The sequence below is a fragment of the Chelonoidis abingdonii genome, chromosome 24 (assembly GCF_003597395.2).
Source record: "Chelonoidis abingdonii isolate Lonesome George chromosome 24, CheloAbing_2.0, whole genome shotgun sequence".
In the NCBI taxonomy this organism is placed as follows: domain Eukaryota; kingdom Metazoa; phylum Chordata; order Testudines; family Testudinidae; genus Chelonoidis; species Chelonoidis abingdonii.
The window spans coordinates 3061177-3084945 of record NC_133792.1 but is presented as its reverse complement, the minus strand read 5'-3'; the positions used below and the strand labels follow the sequence as shown (position 1 = coordinate 3084945).

At 51.5% G+C, this 23769-nt stretch overlaps 1 protein-coding gene across 2 annotated transcripts; it reads left to right on the top strand.

Moving 5' to 3' along the window:
• FBXW5 (F-box and WD repeat domain containing 5) lies at window positions 1–23229 on the top strand. Of its 2 annotated transcripts, XM_075060464.1 has the most exons (11): window positions 1–98; window positions 662–780; window positions 2459–2676; window positions 4830–4985; window positions 6806–6963; window positions 8875–9049; window positions 10969–11117; window positions 13406–13895; window positions 18816–18963; window positions 20250–20462; window positions 21165–23229. In XM_075060464.1, exons 4-11 carry the CDS (start codon window positions 4982–4984, stop codon window positions 21409–21411), a joined length of 1584 nt encoding a protein of 527 aa, XP_074916565.1. In that variant the 5' UTR covers window positions 1–98; window positions 662–780; window positions 2459–2676; window positions 4830–4981; the 3' UTR covers window positions 21412–23229. The 2 variants fall into 2 exon arrangements, with proteins under 2 accessions (XP_074916565.1, XP_074916564.1); XM_075060463.1 differs by lacking the exon at window positions 4830–4985.
• The last annotated feature ends 540 nt before the right edge of the window (window positions 23230–23769 follow it).

Here is a 23769-nt window from a genome sequence, read left to right as displayed (position 1 = left end):
GAGGGGCTCTAGCAGCTCGGCCAGAGCGGAAGCGAGGGGCGGGGGGCCGGAAGCCGGCGGCGTGGGCGGAGCTGGGGCCGGGTGGCCGTGGAGCGGAGGTGGGAGATGGGGGGGTGCTCCTTTGTGGCTGGCTCTCTCCCGTCCCTAGAGGCGTGGGGGTGGGGAGCAGCTGGGGGGCAGCTGGGGGGGGGCCCGCCCCCCCGGGGGGTGGTCCCCAGCCTGCCTCTGACAGGAGCATCCCCCGCCCCGCCCTGTGCTCCGTGCCCGTCCGGTGCGTCAAGCAGCTGGCAGCGCCGGGAGCCGGCCGAGAGGAGCGGGGGGGGGCTGGGTTCCTGAACGATCCAGGCTGGGAATGGGAGAGTCTGTGTCAGGTAGAGGGATCCCAGCAGGGGTGGGAGCTCAGCCTCTGCCCTCCCCAGACCACTTCTCCGTGGTGGGCAATGCTGAGACGTGTACCCGCTTGTGCCAGTGTGGGGCCAGGGGGAGCCCCGCTGTAGGCAAGGTGCTGGCAGCTTGGGGCATTTTCATCGCTATCTTAGTTAAACCTCTATGTGGAAACATTCCCTAGTGGAAAGATGGTCTCTAGGGCTCCTTGCATCTTGTGCCAAGGCCATGCAGTCGGCATGTGGGGTCATTATCTTGTCCCTCTTTCTGTCTGCAGCCATCCAGTACCCATGACCAGTGCTCTCCTGGCGACATGCACAGGAGAAGATGGAGGTTTTGCTAAGAGCTACCGCAATTCCAAACTTCTGAAGGGTTGTTGCAAACTGCGAGTCAAAGGTATATATGCTGTTTAACCTGTCGCTCCAGATTACGGAAAGTTCTCAATTGGCTGCAGCCTTCTACAGTCCATATTATTGTCTTTGAAATCCCTCTTTGCTCTTTCATCTTAATGGACTAGAGCTGGAACATTGTCAAGTGGCTGTAGCAGAATAGTTTTGTTACTAATTTATTGTATGGCATTAGCCAAGTCACTGCTGTGTGCCTCAGTTTCTTCAACTGTAAAATGGACATCATAATAATACCTGTCTCACAGGAGTCGGGTGAGAATTAGTGAATGTTCATAAAGGTCTTTGGGATCCCAAGATGAAAGGTGCTATAGTCATGTGCACTGTTATTAAAGGATAGTGTGATGTTAATGCAGATAATTGAAAAAGACTCAGGACTAAATCCTTCTCCCAGTGAATTCAGTGGAAGCAGGATCAGGCCGTAATGTGAAGCAGCAGCAGCAGATTCTGGCTGCATGTGAGTACCCCCATTGAAGTCACAGTCCACCATGGGCTATCAGCACTGTTTGAACCTGGAGCCTTCAGCACCAAAGCTTAGAAGTCTACCTCCTAAGTTAAAGGACTAGGTCCATTAATTGTCTGCAGTAGCAGGCTGTGCCTCTTCTCTGGACCACTCCCAGAGTGAGAGAGACAGCCCACTTTACAAATATGTTATAGATTACTCCCCAGCAGTGTCTGAGCTGTCCTAGAGTTCCGGTCTGTTTAGGTGCCAGTTCTATAATAAACTCTGTCTTGAGCCAATAGCTGCGGTTGAAACCCAAAATATAGACCTTTAGCCTCCCTGAGTAGGATATATAACAAGATTGTAAAGTGACAAGGTGGGTGAGTAATTGCTTTTATTGGACCAATTTCTGTTGGTGAGAGAGAGAAGCTTTTGAGACACACAGAGCTGCTCTTATGGTCACTCTCACCAACAGAAGTTGGTCCAGTAAAAGATATTACCTCACCCCCTTTGTCTCGGTAATATTCTGGGCCAACATGGCTACAACTACACTCCATAAAAGTTTGTAAAGTACCCTGCATTATCTCCACCACCCAGAGTGTAGCTGCTGCCTGCTGCCCCCAGCTGACAGATCTTGTTTTTTAGCTGAAATACTGGAAGCTGTGCTTTTGTGCTGAAAGTCCCAGGATCAAAGGCTGCTGACAACCTGTGTTGGGGGTCCCTCTGTGTGCATGAATAAAGATGGTCCGTATGTGAGCATTTGTAGTACTGGGGCCTCTGTTTGTAGTGGCTGATCTTCCACATGTGAACAATTTCATAGTAAATGTTAGTGTCTCTGTTGGTACTGTGGAGCTTTAAAGAGTTGCTACATTAAAAAATAAAAGTAGAAAATTCATTAAGAAGCCGTTTCTGTTTGGGGACAAAAAAATAGAAGAAAATCATTAAGGATAAAGTCAAAGGGAATTAAAAAAAAAAAAAATACACAGCACACCACCAAATGTTGTTATGGTACAAACGCCAGTGACTGGTAATGTGAATTTTAGAAATCTCACTTTCCCTATATGTGTGTTTGCTGCTGCCTGTAAAAAGCTGCTGTTCTTTCCCTCTATGACTCCAAATAAGTTTGCTCAGAGAGGAGAACCTTGCTACTCTGCATGCCCCCAAACTGGGGAAGTTTCTACCTTCTGTGATGAGCAGGCACCAACTTCCCCCCTGTGTTTATTTTCAGAGCCCTTTGGTGACAGAATGACAGTATGGATGTTGGGGATAGTCCCTTTCTCCCAGACAGCATCCTCTATGAGATTTTCCTGTACCTGGACCACGTAGATGTGCTCTCGGTGGGGTTGGTGTGTCGGCAATGGCATGCGGTGGCCCGGGATGAGTTCCTGTGGAAGGAGCTGTTCTATAGATACTACAGGGTCTCTCGGGAAGTGCCACGACACCCAGGTCTGGTATTTTTAACTACGTTTAGTAAGATATCAATTTTGCACTGTTGAAAAGGGCTGGGTTAGCTGACTGGTAGACCATAGTCCTGTTAATACCCAAAACAGGAACAGCATTGGCGGCAGCAGCACAGGATTTCCTCCATGCAGCCCTGCCAGTGTGCCCTACTCTGACCTGTAGGGACCCCACCTCTGACTGATGGTATTCTGTAAGGGCCCACCCCGGAGAGCTAAGCACCAAGGTGTGTGAGGGACATGCAGTTCCCAGTGGATTATTTAATCCTTAGCCTCTTGGACAGGTCAGATGTGATGTGGGGTATTGGTCCATGTTCCCTGGACTGAAATCTCTAGTTCCTGTCACATCAGCCATCACATAGTGACTTAGAGGGGAAAGGGTCTATTGCACATCAGGCCCTGTTGAAAATTGTGAAATTTCATTTGCTGAAAATTCACAGATTCCCCCCCCGTCTAAAATTTAAAGATTATTTTTTTAAACCCTTCTGCAGATTGACAGTTTCTGACAGTACTTAGATCGGGGCTGCTGGGTGGTTATTGTCCGTTTAAGAAGGGCATAAGTAGGTACAATGAATCTCGTGTTTATGATGGTGGCGTATTATCCACTTTCAAATGTGGGTCTCACTTGGTCTTGCACCTGAACATCTTCAATCACTGAGGACTGGCCAAGGAAGACAACAGTGCTTCTTAACCATGGGTCACCAGGTCATGTTCCTAGTCTAGAAAGACCCTTGTTGCTGAGAGCACTCAGGGACTGGGCACTGCCAAGATGCAGACAAGTCCCAGATGGGAGGTGCAGGCTTTATCATGACTCTGCAGAACTCTGCTCCCCACCATGTGACCTGTATAGCAGCCTTGTGCTTGTCTTCCAGTTCCAGTCCCATGGAAAAGAGTGGGAATCGAGGGGTTGCAGAGGCAGAGAATGCCTGACCTTCCAGCTGAGTGAGGCAGGAGAGTCATGCTGCAGCCTTTAGGATGTGTAGCTCCAGCATGGGGCTGCTGCCTGTTTTTTGAACCCTGAAGGTTTTCTGTGTCACTGCAGATGCTCGGATAACTGGCTTTTAGCTGTAACCAGCATAAGTAAATCCAAAATGAAGGTGTGTTTAACATTTGCAGGTTAGTGTTGTTTGACTTGTGCATGTGCTTCTCTAATTCCTGTTTACTCTGTGACCAGAGCTGGCAGACCTGTGTGTTAGATGCTGTTAGGTCCTTTGACCCATTAGTGCAGTAGAGTAAGTCCAGGAATTTGGTTGGGTACTTCCCCAGCTCTGTTGGCAGGGGGCTGAGAACAAAAGACCTGGAGCACTTGGTGCACTGGCCTGTGCTGCTCTCCCCATGTGACATACCTGTGACAAGAGGCTGATATTAAAGGCTACCGCCAACAAAATGAATGGCTGAACTGGAGTTGCAAAGAGATCATCCGCTCCTAGGGGACTGATGGAAAGGAGCAGAGCCCCCTGGTCTGGTCAGCAGGTATGTCTGCCCGTGTCAAGCTGCCCCTGTTGAGAAGGGGCTACAATATCAGGGTTCCAGTTCAAACCTAGGGAGAAACATCATATCCGTAGGCTCAGTAAATGGGCTCCAGGGGCTGCTGTGATTAGGAGATTAGTGGAATGGCCAGATCAGAGCTGTGACCCATCTAGCGCACTCTTCTGTCGAGCAGGGGCCAGTGCTGCATACAACAGAGGAAGGTGGAAGACTCCCTTAATGGATGGTTGTGGAATATGCTGCCCATCGGTTTCTTCCTAGCCCTCAGTTAGTGGCTGCCTTATACCCTGGAGCAGGAGAGTTGATCTCCCTAACTTTTGAGCTCCTATCTAACATAACTATGGAGGTTCTCATTACCTATGTAAATGTCAGCTCCTCCTCTGGATCCTTGGCCTTGTCAGTCCTCAAAAAGGACTCTCTGCCACAAATTATGCATTTGTATAAAAAAATCTCTTTGGAGCTTGTGACCATTCATTTTCACTAAATGTCCCCAGGTTCTTATATTGTGAGAGGTCCTGATGTATTTTTGTGTACCTGTCGCATCTCCTCTCTAAATTAAACAGGTTCTGTTGTTCTCAATCCCACTTCGTATAAAAGCCTCTTCAGACTGCAGATCGTTTCTGGACCTCTCATTTTTTCTCTCATTGTTGACAGAGGGAACAGAACGGAACTCAGCATTTCAGATGAGGGTCTCCAATTAATGTATATACCTGTCAACAGTAGAACAATGGAACAGACGCCTAGGGAAGTCATGGAAGCTCCTTGACTGGAGGTTTTCAAAAGGAGGCTGGAGCCATCTGCCTTGGATGGGTTAGACACAACAAATCCTGTGTGTTGGCAGGGGGTTAGACTAGCTTCCCAGACTACTGTCCCCCTGGCAGGAGTCTGATTTGTCTTGCAACCCCCAAGTTTCACCCCACTTAAAATTGACTTGCTTTCAAAATCAGACCCAAAAATACGAAAGTGTCACAGCCACATTGCTGACTTCTCATTTTTACCATATAATTATAAAATAAACCCATTGGAATATAAATATTGTACTTACATTTCAGTGTATATAGAGCAGGATAAACAAGACATTCTATGAAATTTTAGTGTGTATGGACTTGGCTAGTGCTTTTTATGTAGCCTGTTGTAAAACTAGGCAAATATCTAGATGAGTTGGTGTATCCCCTGGAAGACCTCTGCATAAATGTACCCTTGGTTGAGAACCACTGGACTAGATGACCCTTGCGTTCCCTTCTAATCCTGTGGTTCTGTGGTCGTGTATTATTCTCACTAACATTTATCCCATTCCTTATGCATCCTAACATCTGGTTTGCACTTTACTTCTGAGCCCTGAGCAGAGGTTGGCATTCATTGGGCTTTCCATGGTGATACCCTACATCTCGCTGTGTGGCTTAGAACCCACCAATGTTTCTGAGTTAAAATCCTTCCAATAGACGTTTCCTTGTACAGTAACTCCTCACTTAATGTTGTAGTTATGTTCCTGAAACAATGTTAAATGAATCCAATTGTTCCATAAGATTTGATGTAAATGCGTGGGGTTAGGTTCCAAGGAAATTTGTGGGGGACAGACAAAAGATATTATACTGTACAGTGGGGGTCCCCAACATGGTGCCCGTGAGCATCTAAGTGCGCCCACATACTGGCCGGCGGACGAGCATCCACAGAAATGCCGCTGAAATTTGGCAGCATTTCGGCGGCGACACCGCTGCTTGTCACCGACAAGCAGCATCATCCAGAGGCATTGCTGCTAAATTTGTCGGCAGTATTTCGGCGGATGCTCGTCTGCCACCACGGTCCTCTGGCACCAGACGAAAAAGGTTGGGGACCACTGCTGTGCTGTGCTGTGCTGTGCTGTACTGTACTGTGGTTGGGAAGTGCCCCTGGCTTACCCCACACAGGCACAGCCCGCTACAGGCAAGGATGCTAGGAAGCACCTTTGCAGCAGCAGCAGCAGCGGCGGCAGCTTTCCCAGAGAACAGGCTTGGATTTTGCTGGGAATGCTCCAGGCCCGCCTCTTCCCACGCCCACTCCACCTCTTCTCCGGAGCACACCACATCTCCCCTCCCCCCGCCCAAGTCCTAAGCGCCGCCAAACAGCTGTTTAGCGGTGCTTAGGATTTTCTGGGAGGGAGGGAGAGGAGTGGAGACGCAGCGCTTCCGTGCTCTTCCCCCTCCCTCCCAGAAAGTCCTAAGCGCCGCCAAGTTTGGTAGGGGGGGAAGCACTGGGAGGGAGGGGAAGGAGGTGGAGAAGCGGAACTTGTACAATGTTCCCTTGTAAAATCACTGCTTGTCCACAGAATCTTACAAGCAGGCAGCCAAACGATGTTATAAGGGAGCATTGCACAACTTTAAACGAGCATATTCTCTAATTGAGCAGGGGCATTACATTGAAATAACACAAGTGGGACAACGTTCAGTGAGGAGTTACTGTATTTATTAAGCTGCTCAGAGCAAATCTGATTACCAATGGCTGCGGCTGTGGCAGCCTTGTCTACCTTGGGCTCCTGCCATTGCGAATGCTAGTGAGAAGTGTTAAGTCCCTACTATAGACAAGTCATGTGGCTTTATGGCTTGCACCTATGCTGAGCTTTGACTCCTCCCTCCCCTCTGTATGTGTTGTAGCTGCTGTTTCCTGGTACGAGGACTTCCAGAGGCTCTATGACACCATCCCCTGTGTTGAAGTGCAGACCCTGACAGAGCACAATGACCAGGTCTTACACCTTAGCTTCTCCCACACAGGCTACCTGTTTGCATCCTGCTCCAAGGACTGCACAGTTAAGGTAAAGGGCATGCAGCTGTTATTATGAAGGGTAAATTCATCTTCTAGGCTGGCCACATTCAGACTCCAGCTGTGAAACTCTTCCGTTGAGCTTTGATACGCTGCCCCTCTCTGGTTAGTGCTGTCAGGAGCTGTGGGGAGGAGTTTTGGGCCTGAAATGTCTTAATACATAAAGCAGAGAAGGATTGATGGGCAGGTTGGGTGCATCTGCGTTTGTGGGGCTTCGGGCCATCTGAGCTGCTCAGTCTGGCCCTTTGAGTGGCTGGTTATCACTGAGACTTCTGGGACTTTCTTTGCAGGGCTTAGTGCATTTCGTGCATGACGTGGCTCTCGTCGGTGCATAGAAATCAAGGCGGCGGAGCAGGGTTGTGGGCAGGTTGCACAGAGGTGAAGGTTTGGCTGGGGAAGGGGGAGTTAGAGGTGGCTTTGCAAAGCAATCGCTGGACGCATAGACCATCATGATCATCTAGTCTGACCCCTGCTCATCACAGGCCACAGACCCTTCCCCACCCACTCCTGTAGCAGATCCCTAACCTAATTCCCTCACTGAGATTTCTGACGTAAGCCCCAAGCCATGTGCTGTCATGCTGGGATGGGCAATTATTGGGCAGGGACTGGGAAAGCAGGAAGGGGACCCAGGAAACAAGTGGTGTGTCAGGGCTCCTGTCTCTGCTACTGACTTGCTGTCCCCTAGAGGGAGTCATGTCCGCTCCCTGTGCCTCATCTAGGGGCTCCTGAGTAACGTCTGCACATTGACTGGGTTCACTTGGTCCTGAGCTGGGGAAAACTGGCTGGGTGCAGCAGGGTCCAGCCTGACTGCTGAGGTGGCCAGTGGCGATGGGGAGGTTGGAAGGTGGACTAAGTTAAGGCCAGGTGTCCCAACCTAGACACCCAGGAGAGTCCTGTCAGTCTGCAATGACTTCTGCTAGCATAGCCTGAGGGGCCTGTGGCCTAGCGCCAATTCCACTCGCATTGCATTGGGGTCCAGTGCACTCAGAAAGGAAGATGGTCAAGGTCCCTCCCCCAGCCAGTGACCAGAGTTCCCTCTGTCCACGTGCGGAATGTACTTTGTTATGGGCACCAATATGGAGGTGATGTGTCACACAGGGTCGTGTCACACATCACCTTCATATTAGTGCCCATAACAAAATTCATGTACTGGGGGTGTGGCTGAGGGATTTGGCGTATGGGAGGGGGCTCAGGGCTGGGGCAGAAGGTTGGGGTGTGTGTGGGGTTTCAAACTCTATGCTGGGGATGAGGGGTTTGGGTGTGGGAGGGAGTCAGGACTGAAGCAGAGGGTTGGGAAGGGGGGGTGGGGGTGGGGCTGAGGATGAGGGGTTTGGGGTGCAGGCTGCCCTGGGCTGCAGTGGGAAAAGAGGACTCCCCCCAGCCCTCCCTTGCTGCAGCAGCCCGGGGCCAGGGGAGAGGCAGCTCTTCCTGGCCACAGCAGCTTCAGTGGGGCTGGGCCGGGCTAAGGGAGGGGCTCCTTTCCTCCGTCCACGGCAAGTCCGTGACAGGCCTGCACTGGGATGGGGCAGCTTTCCCCGCCGCAGCCCTGAGCCCCTGCGTGTGGCTTACTACGGGACTGCGCAGTTTAGAGGGAACTTAGGCTATGACTCTAAAATGAACCAGGAGACAGAACTGACCTTTCAGAGGCACAACTGAGAGAATGACAAGGGCAGTGGACTGATTGGGGCCCAATTCATCAAAGATCTTCATAGCAGTGACTGCAGATCCTCCGGTTCCCTTCTGAATGGCTTTCTGGCAGCAAGGCTGGGGTTAGCACGTCTCCAGCCATTGGCTCCTGTGCTTCCAGACTGGTGCTCTGCAAATCCAGGTCATCTAATGACAGATGCTCTGAGTGAAACTGTCCAGGTTTCTTAACAGCCTGCCCTGTCCCCTTTGTCCTCAGATCTGGAACAACGAGCTGGCCATTTCCTTGCTCCACAGCTCCAACATGAGGCTGTACAACTGGAGCTACACCCAGTTCTCTCAGTTCAACTCGGATGACACCCTCCTCTTGGTGTCAGGGGTCTTTGTGGGGCCTTGTAACTCCTCGTCAGGAGAGATCGCCGTCATTAGCCTGGGTAATGCTCGTTTCAGCTTGGCTCTGCCTTGGTGTGTGTGTGGAACTGGCTGGATGGCCGCAGATTCAGATTGCCCTAGGAAAGCTGAAGGTGACAGGATGGAGGGGCTGGGACTTGGCCTACGCCTAGGAAAGGGACTGGATGGGGTTTTCATGTCCCTCTTTAAAAGGGGCTTTTGGCAGACTGTAATTGCCACAGTCAGGCAGCAGGAGAGCGGGCAGCTCAGTCCTGAGGCCATCCCAGCTCTGCCCATAGCCCCTGGCTCACAAGACCATTAACTGGTCTGTTCCTGTCATCACACGCAGCTTTGCTCATGCACGTCCCTCCTGGCCTAGATTGCCCTCTGCTGCTCCAATCCTGGGTCCCTACTAATCTTGAGTCACAGTATCTCCTGCTATATCTATCCTGGGTTCCCTACTCAAGTGGAGGCTTCTTAGAGGGATGGATTGACTCAAAACCTCTGGGCCCTGTTTCAGTCGACAGTGGTGCTCACCACGTCGAGAAAGAGACAGCCCCTATATGACCTAGGGGAATATCTAGCTGCTAGTGCAGTGATTATCAGACTTTTGTACTGGTGACCCCTTTCACACAGCAAGCCTCTGAGTGTGACCCTCCTTATAAATTAAAAACTCCTTTTTTCTGTATTTAACACCATCATAAATGCTGGAGGCAAAGCAGGGTTTGGGGTGGAGGCTGACAGCTCGTGACCCCCCATGTAATAGCTTTGTGACCTCCTGAGGGGTCCTGACCCCCAGTTTGAGAACCCCTGACCTAGCACCACTGAAAGGCAGAGTGTGTTGGGAATCCACACTGATCATAAGCTGTAGGAGGGACCATCCATATTTAGATCCACACTGTGTTAGGATATAGATATTCAGGCCTGTCTGCAAAGGCCTATACTTTAAGAATGTATTCTTATCACTTAGCTAGTTATAGAGGTATAAAAGAGAGAATTAAAGATCACTGTCTGTGTAATGGCCTTCTCTTACTGTGACAGGCTAAGGCCTTCAGCTAAGATGTAGTTAGACAGTCATAAGCTGGGAAGTGTCTGGTCACATCCTCACATTCCAAACTAGTCACATTGGAAGAAGGTGCTATTGGGCTGTTAGGAATACAGTCCTGCCCTGATATTCCTATCGCCTCCAGAGAAAGGGAAGAGCCTAGAAGATGTAAAAGGAAACTTAGTTTGATAACATCCTGTCTGGCAAGAACTCACTTATCAATAGACACAGCTGGAGAACCCTTATGTCTGTACAGATGTAGTTGTGAAATCCTCACTTCTGTATTGTTTTGTAAGTTTATTTGCATGGTCTCTGTCTGGTTCTGTAATTTTCTGTCTGCTGTATAATTTATTTTGTTGGGTGTAAACCAATGAAGGTGGTGGAATATAATTGGTTAATAACCATGTTACAGTATATTAGGATTGGTTAGTTAAATTTCAGTAAAATGATTGGTTAAGGAATAGCAAAGCAAAACTCAGGTTTTACTATATGGTCTGCAGTCAATCGGAAAGGGAGGGGATGGGAACAGGGACTGGGGATGGGGGAATTGGGATCATGTTTTGCTAAAGGGGGAATGGGAACAGGGGTGGGAACAGGAACAGGGACACAGGCAAGGCTCTGTGGTGTCAGAGCTGGGAAGGGGGACACTAAGGAAGGAAACTGGAATCATGCTTGCTGGAAGTTCACCCCAATAAACATAGAATTGTTTGCGCCTTTGGACTTCGGGTATTGTTGCTCTCTGTTCATGCGAGAAGGACCAGGGAAGTAGGAGGGTGAAGGAATAAGCCTCCTAACACACTGCTTCAGGGATCAGCTGGGCCTCTGGCTTGAATCCCTATCCCATGGGTCCTGTCTTCTGCTTCACTGGGCTCCTTTCTGTGGAGCTGTATTATCCTTCCCCTTTCTCCTTCCCTCCAGATAACTTCACGCTCCTCTCCAGGGTGAGGAACAAACCCTATGATGTGTTTGGCTGCTGGCTGAATGAAACCAACTTGATTTCTGGCAACCTGCACCGAATTGGACGCATCACCTCCTGCTCTGTGCTGTGGCTGAACAATGCCTTCCAGGTGTGTCCCAGTTCCAAGCTTCTCCAAGCTCTGGGTTGTTTAATAGCCTAGACAGCTCCCATCAGCTGGGTCCGGGGTGTGAGACACTGACTGTAGGGGTGGCTCTAAGTATTTTGCCACCCCAAGCACAGCAGGCAGGCTGCCTTCGGCGGCTTGCCTGCGGGAGGTCCCCGGTCCCGCGGATTTGGCGGCACGCCTGTGGAAGGTCCGCTGAAGCCACGGGACCAGCAGACCCTCTGCAGGCATGCAGCTGAAGGCAACCTGCCTGCCACCCTCGCGGCAACTGGCAGAGCAACCCCCGTGGCTTGCCACCCCAGGCATGCGCTTGGCGTGCTGGTGCCTGGAGCCGCCCCGACTGACTCGCTGACGTCACAGCTGAGGCCTTAGAGAACCCTGGGCACTGCCAGTGGGTGAAGAACGGAGCAGTGTCCCACCATCATGCCTCCTGTAGTGGGAGTTAGGGTCATTCTGGGAGCAAATACCGTGATAGCATGAACATGGGAGAAGGTTAAGAGGGATGGGAGCTTAGCCTTGTGGTAGAGTTGGCTCAAGGTGGCCCTCCAGTTGCCCGCTGCCTCCCTGGCACAGCACCCATTGCAGTGGGCACTTTCCATGTGGTTCTCTGCTGTCTGCTCCTATGCACTCATGTCGTGTTCGTGGGGATGGAGAATGGAGCCCAGCCCGGGGGCTCATTCTGGAAGGGACCAGAGGATGAGCCATGGTGAGCAGGTGGGTTAAGAGTCATTGGATGCCTTGATGGATCCTGCAAGAGCTGGGTGCCTGGGGCTGCTGGAGTCTGTCAGCCATCAGGGATGGTCTAGACAGTATTTGGTCCCACCATGAGAGCAAGGGACTGGACTTGATGACCTCTCGAGGTCCCGTCCAGTCCTAGAGTCTATGAATCAATATCTGGGTGCTTGGCCTTATGGGACACAGGTGCTCGCTGGACAGGGAATTAATATGGCCACAGATGGGTCAAAGAATCCTCCTTGCTAAAGGAAATGAGGGAAGTGAATGTCATATGACATGTTGGAGGAAGTGCCATCTCGCAATTTACAGCTGCCAGTGAGGTGGATCCGAGCACTGTCATGGGCTCGCTGTGACCTGTGGAATTCACTTACCCACTTGCCTCAGTTTCCTCCTTGGTGAAATAGGGAGAACGGCCCCTCCCCCTGGATAGGGAGGTTGAGCTCAGTCTGCTTGTTGCGCTTTGAGATCCTTGTTGTTTGTACAGCTCTGCTGACTGAGCCTTACTGCAGCAGGCACTGCTATTGGCAGGGGTTCTCCATAGCAGACGGGAGCATTATTATTTGTTTGCCACTTGTGCCCCCTTCCCCTCAGTTCTTCAGGCTCATGCATGCTCTGTTCCGTCTGCCATTTCTTGCATGAGTTGCTACAGACTGCCCTGGAGAAGGTGGACAAACGCTGCCTGGCAGCCCATCGCAGTCTTGCTGCTGGCCCCGGCAGCCCTATAGGATGAGAATAGTTCCTTCAGCTTTCCCTAGGTGCTCTGAAACCTCAGTCTTTATTATACAAGCACCAGGGATTGCTCAGTGCTGAGCAAACGTTGAACTATTAACCCTCGCAGCCCCTGAGAGGTAAGGATTTAATTCCCCCATTTTACAGATGGGCTGGGGGGCGGAAATGAAGCCTGAATGTTGAGTTGCCCAAGTTGTGAGCCAGCAGTAGACCCTGCAAGTCCTTTCTCCATCCATTAACCTGTCCTCCCTTTTTAGTGCTGCTGGCAATTTGCGTGCTCAAAGAAGTGGAGCACTCATGTCCCTGGCAGCCTGTGTCAGTGCAGATTGCGAGAGGGAGTAGCTGCAGTGAAACCCTCTCAAAGGAAGGAAATGGAGAAACAAACTCTAGGAGCACATTGGTGCCTGTTTTTCCGCTCCTAGAATGGCCAGGCAGCTGACCCTGTGGTCAGGATGGAAACTGTTTGTTAGGACGCGCGGTGTCAGCTAGAGGACTAAAGCAGAGAACACTGGGTTCTATTCCCAGCTTTGCTGCTGCCTGGCTGTGTTACCCTGCGTAAGTCACTGCCCCTCTGTGCCTCAGTTTCCCCACCTGCTATACTGGCCCATCTCCAGAGGCTTCATTCACCACCACTGTGAAGTGCTTTGACAGCCTCTGTTGAAAGACCCTAAAGGGCACTGTGCCTTTTAGAGAGGGCTTGGGGCGCCTGTGACGTCTGTTGTAGAAGGGATCCTGAGGCCTCCCGTGCTCTCTGGTATGTTTGGTCACAGCGAGACGGCACCTGCTTACTCTCTCCCTTCTCTTAACAGGGGATAGAGTCTGAGAATGTGAATGTAGTGAAGAGACTGTTCAAAATCCAGAACTTGAACGCCAGCACCATCCGGACAGTGATGGTGGCAGACTGCAGCCGCTACGATGCCCCGGACCTGCTCCTGGACTACAAGGAGCAGCTGGCAGCTGCTGCCGCTCCCTACCAGGTCTTTGATCTTGGCAGTGACAGTGAGGAAGAGGAGGCGAAGCCCAAGCAGAAAGTGATGCCAGAGCCAGTGGCGCAGGCATCGCCAGACGGTGGGAGCGGGACAGCAGAGGACGGGCTGCAGCAGTTCCTGGACGACATCCTCGAAGGCCGTGTGATGCCTGTCATGAGTGAGAGCGAGCTGGAGACGAAGGTGGCAGAGCTGCTTGCCAGGAACAGGACTAAACCGCCTGAGCTGAACCAGTTCCCCACAGAGGCCAGCAACAAGAAGAAATACTTAATCTTCACCACAGGATGCCTCACCTACTCTCCACACCAGATAGGTGAGTGGCAGAGTTCTGCCTTGCTCTGGCTCCCACTGGCTCTGACTCGCAGCACAGGCTGAGGGACAATGACTGGCCACTTATAGTAAGTGAGCAGAGGCTCTGGTCACCTCCTAGCACGGTGGCTTTCTGCCAGGTGCCTGCTAGAGCCAAGGTTTCAAAACCACTTCCCTTATAACCCCTTCCAAAAATGCTTCCCACCAGCCTGTATTTTTCCAGGCTTGGTCTCTGGCCAAAGGTGAAACTTTCTAGGAAGTTTGTGCAAAATCCCATCAGCTGTTTTTGAGATTAAAAAAACATTCAACTCCCTAGATTTTTTTTTTAAAAATAAAAATCTAGCCACCGCTTTATTTAGTTACAGCAAGAGGGGAATGCTGGGGCTGAGAGGTAAATCTCGGCATGGCCATGGGCCTAGCTGAAGGCTCGAGCCCTTGCTGGGTTTAAGACCTCTGAGTGCCTGCAAGCTGCATACCAAACATGCACAGCAGATGTGTGTGTTTTTTTGTTTTTTTTTCTTTCTGTGGCACTTAGAACACTGCAGGTGCAACCAGTTATCTGGGAGCTCTCGGCAATCCTGACACCTCCCCATGGTGCTGATTTGGCTTGTTCGGAGATCTCACTGACACTCGGGGCAGGTTGGAAGAGGATCAGCTCAGATCTGAGTGCTCTGACCTCCAGCCCATTAGGGCTTTGCACATTCAGCCAATGCTCACTTGAAAGCATTCCCACGCACAGCGCTTTCTAAAGTGTTACGTCTCGAACCCCACTTTTAAGTGGTCTAATTGTAGAAGGTTCAGTGGTTCCCAGCCCCTGCCTCATTCCCTCGCTGAGACGGAGCCACGGCCACCACGCTAGCTGGCGGCTGATTGCCGCAGGCCTAGGTGACAGCCTCTTTGGAAGGGGGCTTTCCCTCCACATTTCCATCCCCCACGCTGGAGCCGTTAGGGAGAAGAGTCCTGTGGTTCTAGGGCAAATATTTGAGCTATGAGGAGTGTCCCCACGAGGAAGGGGAGGGGGGAGGGACAGCTGATCCTCCCCTCATCCACCCCCAGCTTCTTTTCGAGAGTTTCCTAAGAAACAGCTCAAGGCCAGGGAGGAACCAACCACCTCTAGTACAAGCAGAAGGGGAGGGAGGGGAAGCTGCTCTCCCAGCTCTGCATCTGTTGTGAAGCCACCAGGGTGAAGCGAACTTTGCATCTTCCTGGTTCCTTCCCCTGCCTGCATTCCCCAGTGCAGCCTTTATCTCCCGTTGCTGCTGGCTCTCTTGGCTCTGATCTGATTTTACACCTGCCTGAGCCAGAGGGGAAGGTTTTCCAGGTTCTAAGGTTGTAGAAAACAATTAAGATGAGCCATGTGGGAAATAATCTGTGATCATATAATTGAAGCCTGACTCCTACTGCATGGTATACACAAGGGGCAGAGTTAAGGTCGTGTGTCCAACCCTAGCTTTGGCATTTTCTGACTTGCCTGGTGCACTGTAATACTGCAACAATGTAGATCTAGCGCATCCATCTCTCGGTACCACCGCAAATTATGTGCGGCCCTTGGGCTCCTGTAAAGCTACCAGCACAGCCCTCTATGGGACAAAGTTTTGGTGCCTTTGAATTCAAGGGATTTCTTAACTTGGAACTATTGTCTAAAGCAGAGAGATTGATCCTATACCAGGGCAAACCACTGGCTTCTTCCTCTCCTAGCGGCAGTCATCACAGGACGTTCGCTGATAGGTTTGTTTGTAGAACAAGCCCCCTGCATCTGTTCTCTGCCCCCAAGGACTTGGTATTTCAATTTGCTCGCTTCATGCTTGGACCACACCGCTCCGATGAGTTGGGTGCACTGTCGAAAGTCCAACTTGCCCCACTGGTGCGTTATTGACTCACGTGAGAGCAGCGTTCAGTCCTGCTACCAAAGGTCTCTGCTTCGTTCGTCTGAGTCTGGCAGGTGCTTTGGTAGCTGTCCTTTGCTCCCATGCTGCAGGATCTCTGCCAGACCTAGGTTTGAATCTGGGAAATGAGCTCCTTAGTCTAATATGCAAATAAAACCCCTCACAGGAGCCTCTCCTTTTCCTAGTGAGGTCCAGGCAGAGTTGTGACCCAGGGCCCTTGTTACAGGCACTCAGCTGTGTCTCATTTGGGCTGCTAGGATGGATTTCCCCAGCCACCTCCCAGATGGGGTCTGAAAGCTGGAATTCAGCTGTCATGGTGCTGTGCTCATTTGGTAAAACATCCCTCAGAGAAGATAGGTGTGACTGGGGTCCTAGTGGTGGCCAGCTATGGTCACTCAATTAGGATGACCCCAAAGAATGGGGCAGACAGACCCCAAAAAGCTGGTGGATATTCCAATACTTAGATTTACCAGGCCAGCATAAAACAGCTTCTTTATTACCTCGCTGGTTACTTAGGAGTCCAAACTACACAGTTCCCTTCAAGTGATCCAGTCTCAGGCCTCCAGCCAGGTACCCACGTCAAATATGATTAAAATTTCTGTAAATCGTATTTCATCATATAAAAGAAAAAGTTCTACCAATCTCAAGGGATCGGACACATCACCTCCCAGGTTAATGAATGTTTCAGATCTTACCCAAATACACACTACAGCCAATTCTGATTAACTGAACTAAAATTTATTAAAAAACAAAAGGGAGAGAGTATGGTTCAAAGATCAATACACATCCAGATGAGTTCAATTCATTGAGGTGCAGATTCACAGCAGAGATGGTGACCTTTGCGGCTGCAAAGAGTTCTTTCAGAAATAGTTCATAGGTTATAGGCCAATGTCCAAATCTCATATTCAGGGCATACCAGTATAACTGGAACCTCAGTCTTGCGACTCAAACTTCCCCTGATGAAGCCTAAGCAGATCTGAGATGACAGAATCTGGACCCAAGGATCTTTTATACAATTTCATGTCTTTTGACAAGTTGGCATTCAAAAGGTAATTAGCATGACTTTGAAGGAGGTCCATACTTAGCCATAGAATTAGCATAAGGCAATTTTCTTGTTCCTCCACCATTCACAGTACACTTCAAAGAGAGATGAATACCAAGATATCCCGTGTTCACAGTTCATTTAAATGCTAGGATGTTCTTTTGACCTCTGAATGATCAGAATATGGCATAGGCAGGGACTGTTGATTACATTTTGTCGACCCTACTCATACATACGTAAATAGACAAACATCTCCCCACATGTCTGATGAGGGTTATTTATTTTGCAGGATGTTTAACCCCTTCTAGCTATGTGTCACAACAGGCCTTTCATGTGACTCTTGTCTTGCCCACAGGCTGATCCACTGTGGGCACAATCATTGAGGTCTTGTAAATTGCCTTGATCGGCAGATGAAAGTCACCCAGGAACAACCAGTGTCCCTTCATTTAATAACAACAGTAATGCCAGTTCTTAAAGCACTTTTTCATCAGCAGATCTCAAAGCACTTTACACACCTGGTCAGTATCGTCCCCATGAGGAGTGAACTGTAAACATGGCCTGAAAAGGCTGACAAGTGGGCCACTTTCACACTTCTGTGCTTCTCTACACTTTAAAGCGCAGCTCTAGCGCTTCATGGAAGATACTGCCTGTGCCGACAGGAGGGGTCTCCCATCCACTCCCTCAGAGGTGGTAACTGTGTTGACAGCGCTAGGTTGATGGGGAAATTCTCCAGTGTGAAGTGTAACTGTCGCTCAGGGATGGGGATTTTTCACGTCCCGAAGCAATGTAGTTACACTGATCTAATTTCCTAGTATAGATCGGCCTCTACCTCTGGAAGGCCTGAAGTGTGTGTTACTGAGAACTGGTCGGGGGGGAGGGTCGAGTGGGATCGTCCCAGGACTGATCCAGCTTGGAGCACTCAGAGCTGTGGCTAGGGAGCTCTCTGCAAATTACTGAAGAGGTTGGTGCGAGGTCCTTAGCACAGAGCTGCTCTCTCAACAGTGAGTTTAAAAAAGTGCAAACCAGACATCTGACTACACCCCCTCCCCCAACTCGGTCTCCTCTGCATACAGGGACCCATCCTGCTATATTTGCCTTTGCAGGATGCCTCTGAGGAATCGGTCGTAAATGACTAAGGTTAAGATTCTGTTTAGGTATTTTTAGTAAAAGTCTGGGACAGGTATGAGCAATAAACAGACATTCACAGAAAGCCGCGTCCTGTCCCTGACTCTTACTAAAAATACACTTGGGGTGGGGGGGGGGAGGGGGACTGACAGTCAGAGCGCTGCCAGGGGCTGAACTCCGGCAGCTGCTCCAGCCCCACCACTGCTCCTGCGGCAAGAGCTGACAGCCGCTGCTCCAGCCCCACAGGGGTGGATCCAGCCCGGGCCGCAGCTCCAGCAGGCAGCCCGCCAGCCAGCAGCTCTGCCCTTCCCAGGACCAGCTGATGCTGTGCAAGAAGTCACAGAGGTCCTGGAAAGTAACAGAATCTGTGACCTCCATGACAGAATTGTACCTTACAACTGAGCTAATTGTTCCCAGGCAGCAGGGAAGGGACCTTCTCTCAAGCCCGCATCAGGAAACCACCCCTGGTCCCGGCTGAAAGGAAGTGTTTTGTGTTTGCTTTGGGAATTGCTCTGGCTATAAACAGCGGGAGTGAAGGGCCTAAACACCCCCCTCCTGGCTGCAAACCTCACTGGAAAGGCACAAATGCTGCTTTGGGCTGATGCCACAGGAGTAGCCAGCAGAAGAGAGTGCCAAGGGACTGGTGACCTATACTGTGCCATGACTCGGTCACCACCCGAGCCAGGGTCCCCCATGTGGGTTCCTCTCTCCTCGCAGCTTGTAATAAGGTTTTGGAGAGATGCTCCTTGCTCTGCAGTGAGCTCCCCAGGCTCCAGTCCTTTCACTATTGCATGTTACCGACAGTCGGGCAGCAGCAGCCCCCTCTTGCAGAGCGGACTAATCCCCCTTCCTGCCTCCCTTTCCCCTGAAGGGATTAAGCAGATCTTGCCTCATCAGATGACGACTGCTGGACCAGTGCTTGGGGAGAAGAGACGTTCAGATGAGTTCTTTGATTCGCTGGATCATGTCATTGACATCCACGGTCACATTATTGGAATGGGCCTTTCTCCTGATCACAGGTGGGTGAGGCAGGATGTGAGGCGCAGCAGAGCGGAGGGTCTGCCATGGGGATGGGGCCACTGGCACTGGACTCCTGGCTGCCAGCTGATCACTTTAAGAATAGTTAGTGTGGGGGGCGGGGGGGTTTCCAGAGTTTGGTGACTCATTTGAGACGAGCACAGGGATTGGCCTCTGCCTCCATGGACTCATTAATAGGTGTACACAGGCCCTTGGTGTTTGAGATCCCTTCTCCCGACCTCTGCCACAAAGCAAACCGCATGGAACTTGGTGTGCCCGTTAGCAGGGTGATAAGCCACGTTGGCCCTGCTGGGGTCTAACCTAGGGTGCTGTAAACCATCAGCTACGGCTCTGTGCAGCGGAGTCCCTCCACGCCCTGCAGTCAGGCTCAGCACGCGGGAGCTGCTCCATGCCAGAGGCTGCAATAATGGGGCATGGGACCCCGAGGCTGTTACAGAGCGTAAATGGCTCTTGCGTGTAACCATGGTGATGCTTTGCTCATGTGCCCAGAGTTGATCTGGGGTCAGGAAGGAATTCCACACTCAAGCATGTGGGGGAGAGAGTTGAGAGGACTCTCCATTAGCTCAGCTGGGTGTAGCCTTCATGACCTGTCTGCCAGTGCAGGGATCTGAGGAGCTTGGGCTTTCCTTTTGTGTGTTTGCATGCGTGTGTGTGTATCACCATGTGGGGATTTCCTGTGCTCTTCAGATTCGTGAGGCCTGAAGCCCACAGATGGCAGGGAGGGGGGTGCTTGGTTTAGCCCCCACCAGGGAAGAGGTGGCCAGGAGTCTTGGCTGGAAGGGATAGAAATGGAATTGGGGACCAGCCAGATGCTGATTCTAGTAACTGCATGTAGGAGCTGCCTATGGAGATGTGGGTTTCCTATCTCTGTGCTCTGGCTCTGTAGCTGGGCCAGGCCATCTGAGTGGCTGGCCTGGATTGAGGAGCTTGGTGTATAAGATGAACTCTCCTTGGAGTTTCCCAGCAGCAAACGCCCCTTGTTAGGCACTTGGGGGGGTTCCTACTTGCAGAACTGAGCAGGGATGGAAATGGCTCAATTGAAATCTTAAAAATCATTCATGTGAACGGGCTGTTTCCAAAACTCCAGCCTGCCCCTCCTTCTGCAGTATGTGTAACTCGGACACCATGGCTCCGAGCTGTGCTGGAGAGCCGGGCAGTGAAACCAACCAGTGCCCCAGCGCAGTCACACCTGAGAGGTTTTCTAGACTGGATGGTGATGCTGACAGAAGTGACCTAGCAGTGTAACCTCTCCCCTCCTGTCCCCTAGGTACCTGTATGTGAACAGCCGGTCCTGGCCGCGGGACTGTGTGATCTCTGATCCCAAGCAGCCACCCCCCATCGCAGAGGAGATTGACCTGCATGTGTTTGATCTGAAGACCATGAAGGAGGTGAAGCGAGCTCTCCGCTCGCACCGGGCCTACACTCCCAGCGATGAATGCTTCTTCATCTTCCTTGATGTCAGCAGGGATTTCGTAGCCAGGTGCCCAGTGGGCCTGTCTCTCTTGGCCGCAAAGCTGGTGCGATGGGAGGGGAGAGAAGCCCAGTGTTCCCGACCCCTGTACCATGCTACTTGGGCCCCTGGGTTTGTTGGGTTTGAGATTCTGCAGCACAGGCCCAGCCTCGGAGGCGCTCAGAGGGCGATTCCTGCAGCAGCATGATGTACCTGAAACTCTGGAGGCTTGTACCGAATGGGATGACTGCCAACCACTAGGCTAGCACAGTCAGTATGTTACGCTGCCTCCCCTTCCCCTCGGGCTCTTGATATGACAGTGCAGGACTGGGTGACGGAGCTTTGGAAGGTGGTATCGGAGGAGGAGATAGTCGAGGCTTCTGGTGGTTTGGGATTGTGGAAGGAGCATGTTGATGGGTCAGTTAACTGTGAACCCTAAAGACGACACTGGTGAGTGCCCGTTGAACTGAGTAGCACCATTCACTCCAGCACTAGTGCCCACTCAGACAAACACCCCTGCATCGATGCCCCTTGGCTCTTTCTGGGAAAGGTTTTTCTCACAGCTCTGAGGACTGGACACTAACTGGGCCAGTATTTTGGGTGTAACCCCAGGCCTTATGGGAGAGGCACCTGTTTCCTCCATACATTTGTGAGGCTTTGGGGGAAGCAGGGTTAGGGCCCCTTACCCTCTGGCCGGGCTGGGTTCTTACTGGTGTCTTCTGTTCAATGCAGTGGGGCAGAGGATCATCATGGCTACATCTGGGACCGGCACTACAATATCTGCCTGGCCAAGCTGCAGCATGACGACGTGGTCAACTCCGTGGCATTCAGCCCCATTGAGCAGGAACTGCTCCTGACGGCCAGTGATGACACCACCATCAAAGTGTGGCGCTCCCCCCGCACAGTGCGCATCCACCATGCCAGGAAACCGAAGCCCCGCAAGCTGCTCTTCTCCTGGCTCATGAACCAGCAGAGCTGAACCAAGGCACCTGTTCGTGCTGCTGCCTCACTCCAGCCACACCCTCTATTGTGCTTTGGACAGTGGGAGCATTGATGGAGAGGAGCTGTGGGCACAAGGCCCTGGAAGGATCCTACCCCAAGAGAGAACCTTGCACTCCCACCAATGGCTGGCATCTGACAGAACTGTTACAGTCAGACTGCCCCACTGTCGCTGCAGTCTCTGAGCTGGGTCACTGCAGGGCAAACTCCCCCTCCACATCACAGGTGCTGCTAGTCGGTCACGCTACTTGCAGCCAAGCTTTGGTCACTGATCAGCACAGACTGGGGGGGTTTATTTTCTTTGTGAGCTGGGGGTCTAGCCTCAGAGCTGCTGGCTCAAAGGGGAATGTCGCAGCACTGCTCTTGTCATGACAGGGCTGTTTTATCGTTGTCTGTCTGTCCCATGCAGGAGTGCTGACAGTGTTACTGGTCACCCTCCTCCCATCTCCTACAGCCAGGTCTTGAATGCAGACCGGCGAACAATGAGACTTTCCAGAGAGGCTCTCGCTCAAAAAGTGCAAAGCATTAGGGTACCGGTGCTGGCTTGGCAGCTCTAACAGTCTGCTGATGGCAGCTAGCAACTTTCTGCCCCGCATTCCACCTCGGGCCTACCAGAGCCCTTTGGACTGCAGCCAGCTCAAGGCAAGCCTCTGTCGCTGCTTTCCATTAGCTGTGAGCCTGTGGCTTCCACACGGGTATGTGGAGAGCTGGAGGGTCACACAGGATGGGCCTTGGTGAGCTGCTAAATAACATTAAGATGCTCCAGTTGCATTGCTAATGTGTTGTTTTCCAGGCAATCCACTGCAGTGGGAACCTCAGCTTTGTGGTCACCCCTTCAATGAGGGCAGCTTATGGGCTAGAGTTGGCCATGAGAATCTGAGTCCAACTGTCACAGCATGAGCCACAAACTCATGGTATTTGCTCTGCAGGACATAGCAGGCGGCTACGCCATCCCAGCTGATGTCTGAGTTGCTTACTAACTGCCACCTGGATGAGAACTGTCCAAGTGCTCTTTCACTGTGGGTGATTTCTCCCTGCAGTGCTACTGGCCTCCCCCAGCGCCTTTAAGTTCTCATCTAACGAGTCAGTCTTTTCTGTGCTCTGTCATGCTGCACTCTTGGTCTCACTCAAGGCTCCTGGAGCTGGGTGTGATGAGGCAGCCTGTGGAAGCCAAGACTGATCCAGTAGCTGGCCCTGGGTCAAAGCTGATCCCTGTTTAAGAACTAGTCTTTGTCTTTGAAAGCATTGGCCCTAGGATTTTAACTTGGTGTTTGAACTAGGATCCTAAATCCATAGGCCTGGATTTCTGAGGTGCTGGTAACCTGCAGCTCCCAGTGACTTCAAACTGCAGGTGCTCAGCAGCTTTGAAAATAGCAGGATGGAATTTTTAGGCCTCTGAATTTGGAAGCAGTGGCTCTAGTCTGTAAAACAGAGGAGCGGCTGGGGAAGAAGAGGGTTGTATACTTGTTAGTTGTCTGTACGCTCTGCTCAGGCAGAGGCACAAGTCAAATTAAATGGTGCTTCTGCTGCTTTCTATCAGTCCTCTGGGCTGCAGCCTTCTGTGCTGCGTGGCCATGCAGGGTTTTAATTCCTCTTATGGGGGTTGGCAAGATTCATAGTGTTGCTACCCTCCCCCAGCAGCACGCTGCAGGGGCTCTACCGCCCAGAGTTCACATAACGGGTCTGTCTGCCACTAGCAACAGCTTCCACAGAGAGCAGGGACGTTTTGTTTGCAAATGGTTTGGAAGACATGGATGCTTCCTGTGGAGCTGTTTGACCATTACAGAAACTAAATTCACTCACCCTGAGTGGGGATTTTTTAAATAGCTGTGAGCTTGTGAACCCTTTTCCTGCTCGCTGGCGCTAGGCTTAAAGCACAGTGCCCCAGCCAGCTGTGGCCTGCCTGGGCACAGCCAGGCCCTGAGGGCAGCAAGGAGCTTTCTCTTGTTCAAACATTCTGCTCCTCGCTACAGCAATGAATAAAGGGCCTGCCCTGCTGTGGCTGCAGTGTGGCTTTCTGCTACCCGGGGTTTGAGCTCGTATCATCAAATGCCCTCATCTCCCAACGAGGTACAAGCCCAAAACAACCCCCTCTAGCCCAGAGGCAGGGTGCTAGCTGGGTCTGTCCTTGGGATCTAGAGGGGATGGCGGCATTGCACTGCTGAGTGGAGCAGTGCCTGGAAAAAAGAGACCCTCCTGACCACCGTACTCCAGTGAGGGGCCTAGGCTCTATCTGTCCATTCAGCAGAGAGCCCCAAAAGCCAGCCCAGAAGGCAGGGACTGAACAGTTAAAGTGGGCAGTGGTAGCTGCTGCTGGTCCTGCAGTCAGATTTTCCAT

Excerpts from the sequence above, each read along its gene's own strand:
- FBXW5 (XM_075060463.1), top strand. The coding sequence starts at position 2,484 with ATGGATGTTGGGGATAGTCCCTTTCTCCCAGACAGCATCCTCTATGAG. Across the intron at positions 6,964-8,874 it reads CCAAGGACTGCACAGTTAAG|ATCTGGAACAACGAGCTGGC; the intron begins GTAAAGGGCATG and ends CTTTGTCCTCAG. Across the intron at positions 20,463-21,164 it reads AGCAGGGATTTCGTAGCCAG|TGGGGCAGAGGATCATCATG; the intron begins GTGCCCAGTGGG and ends TGTTCAATGCAG.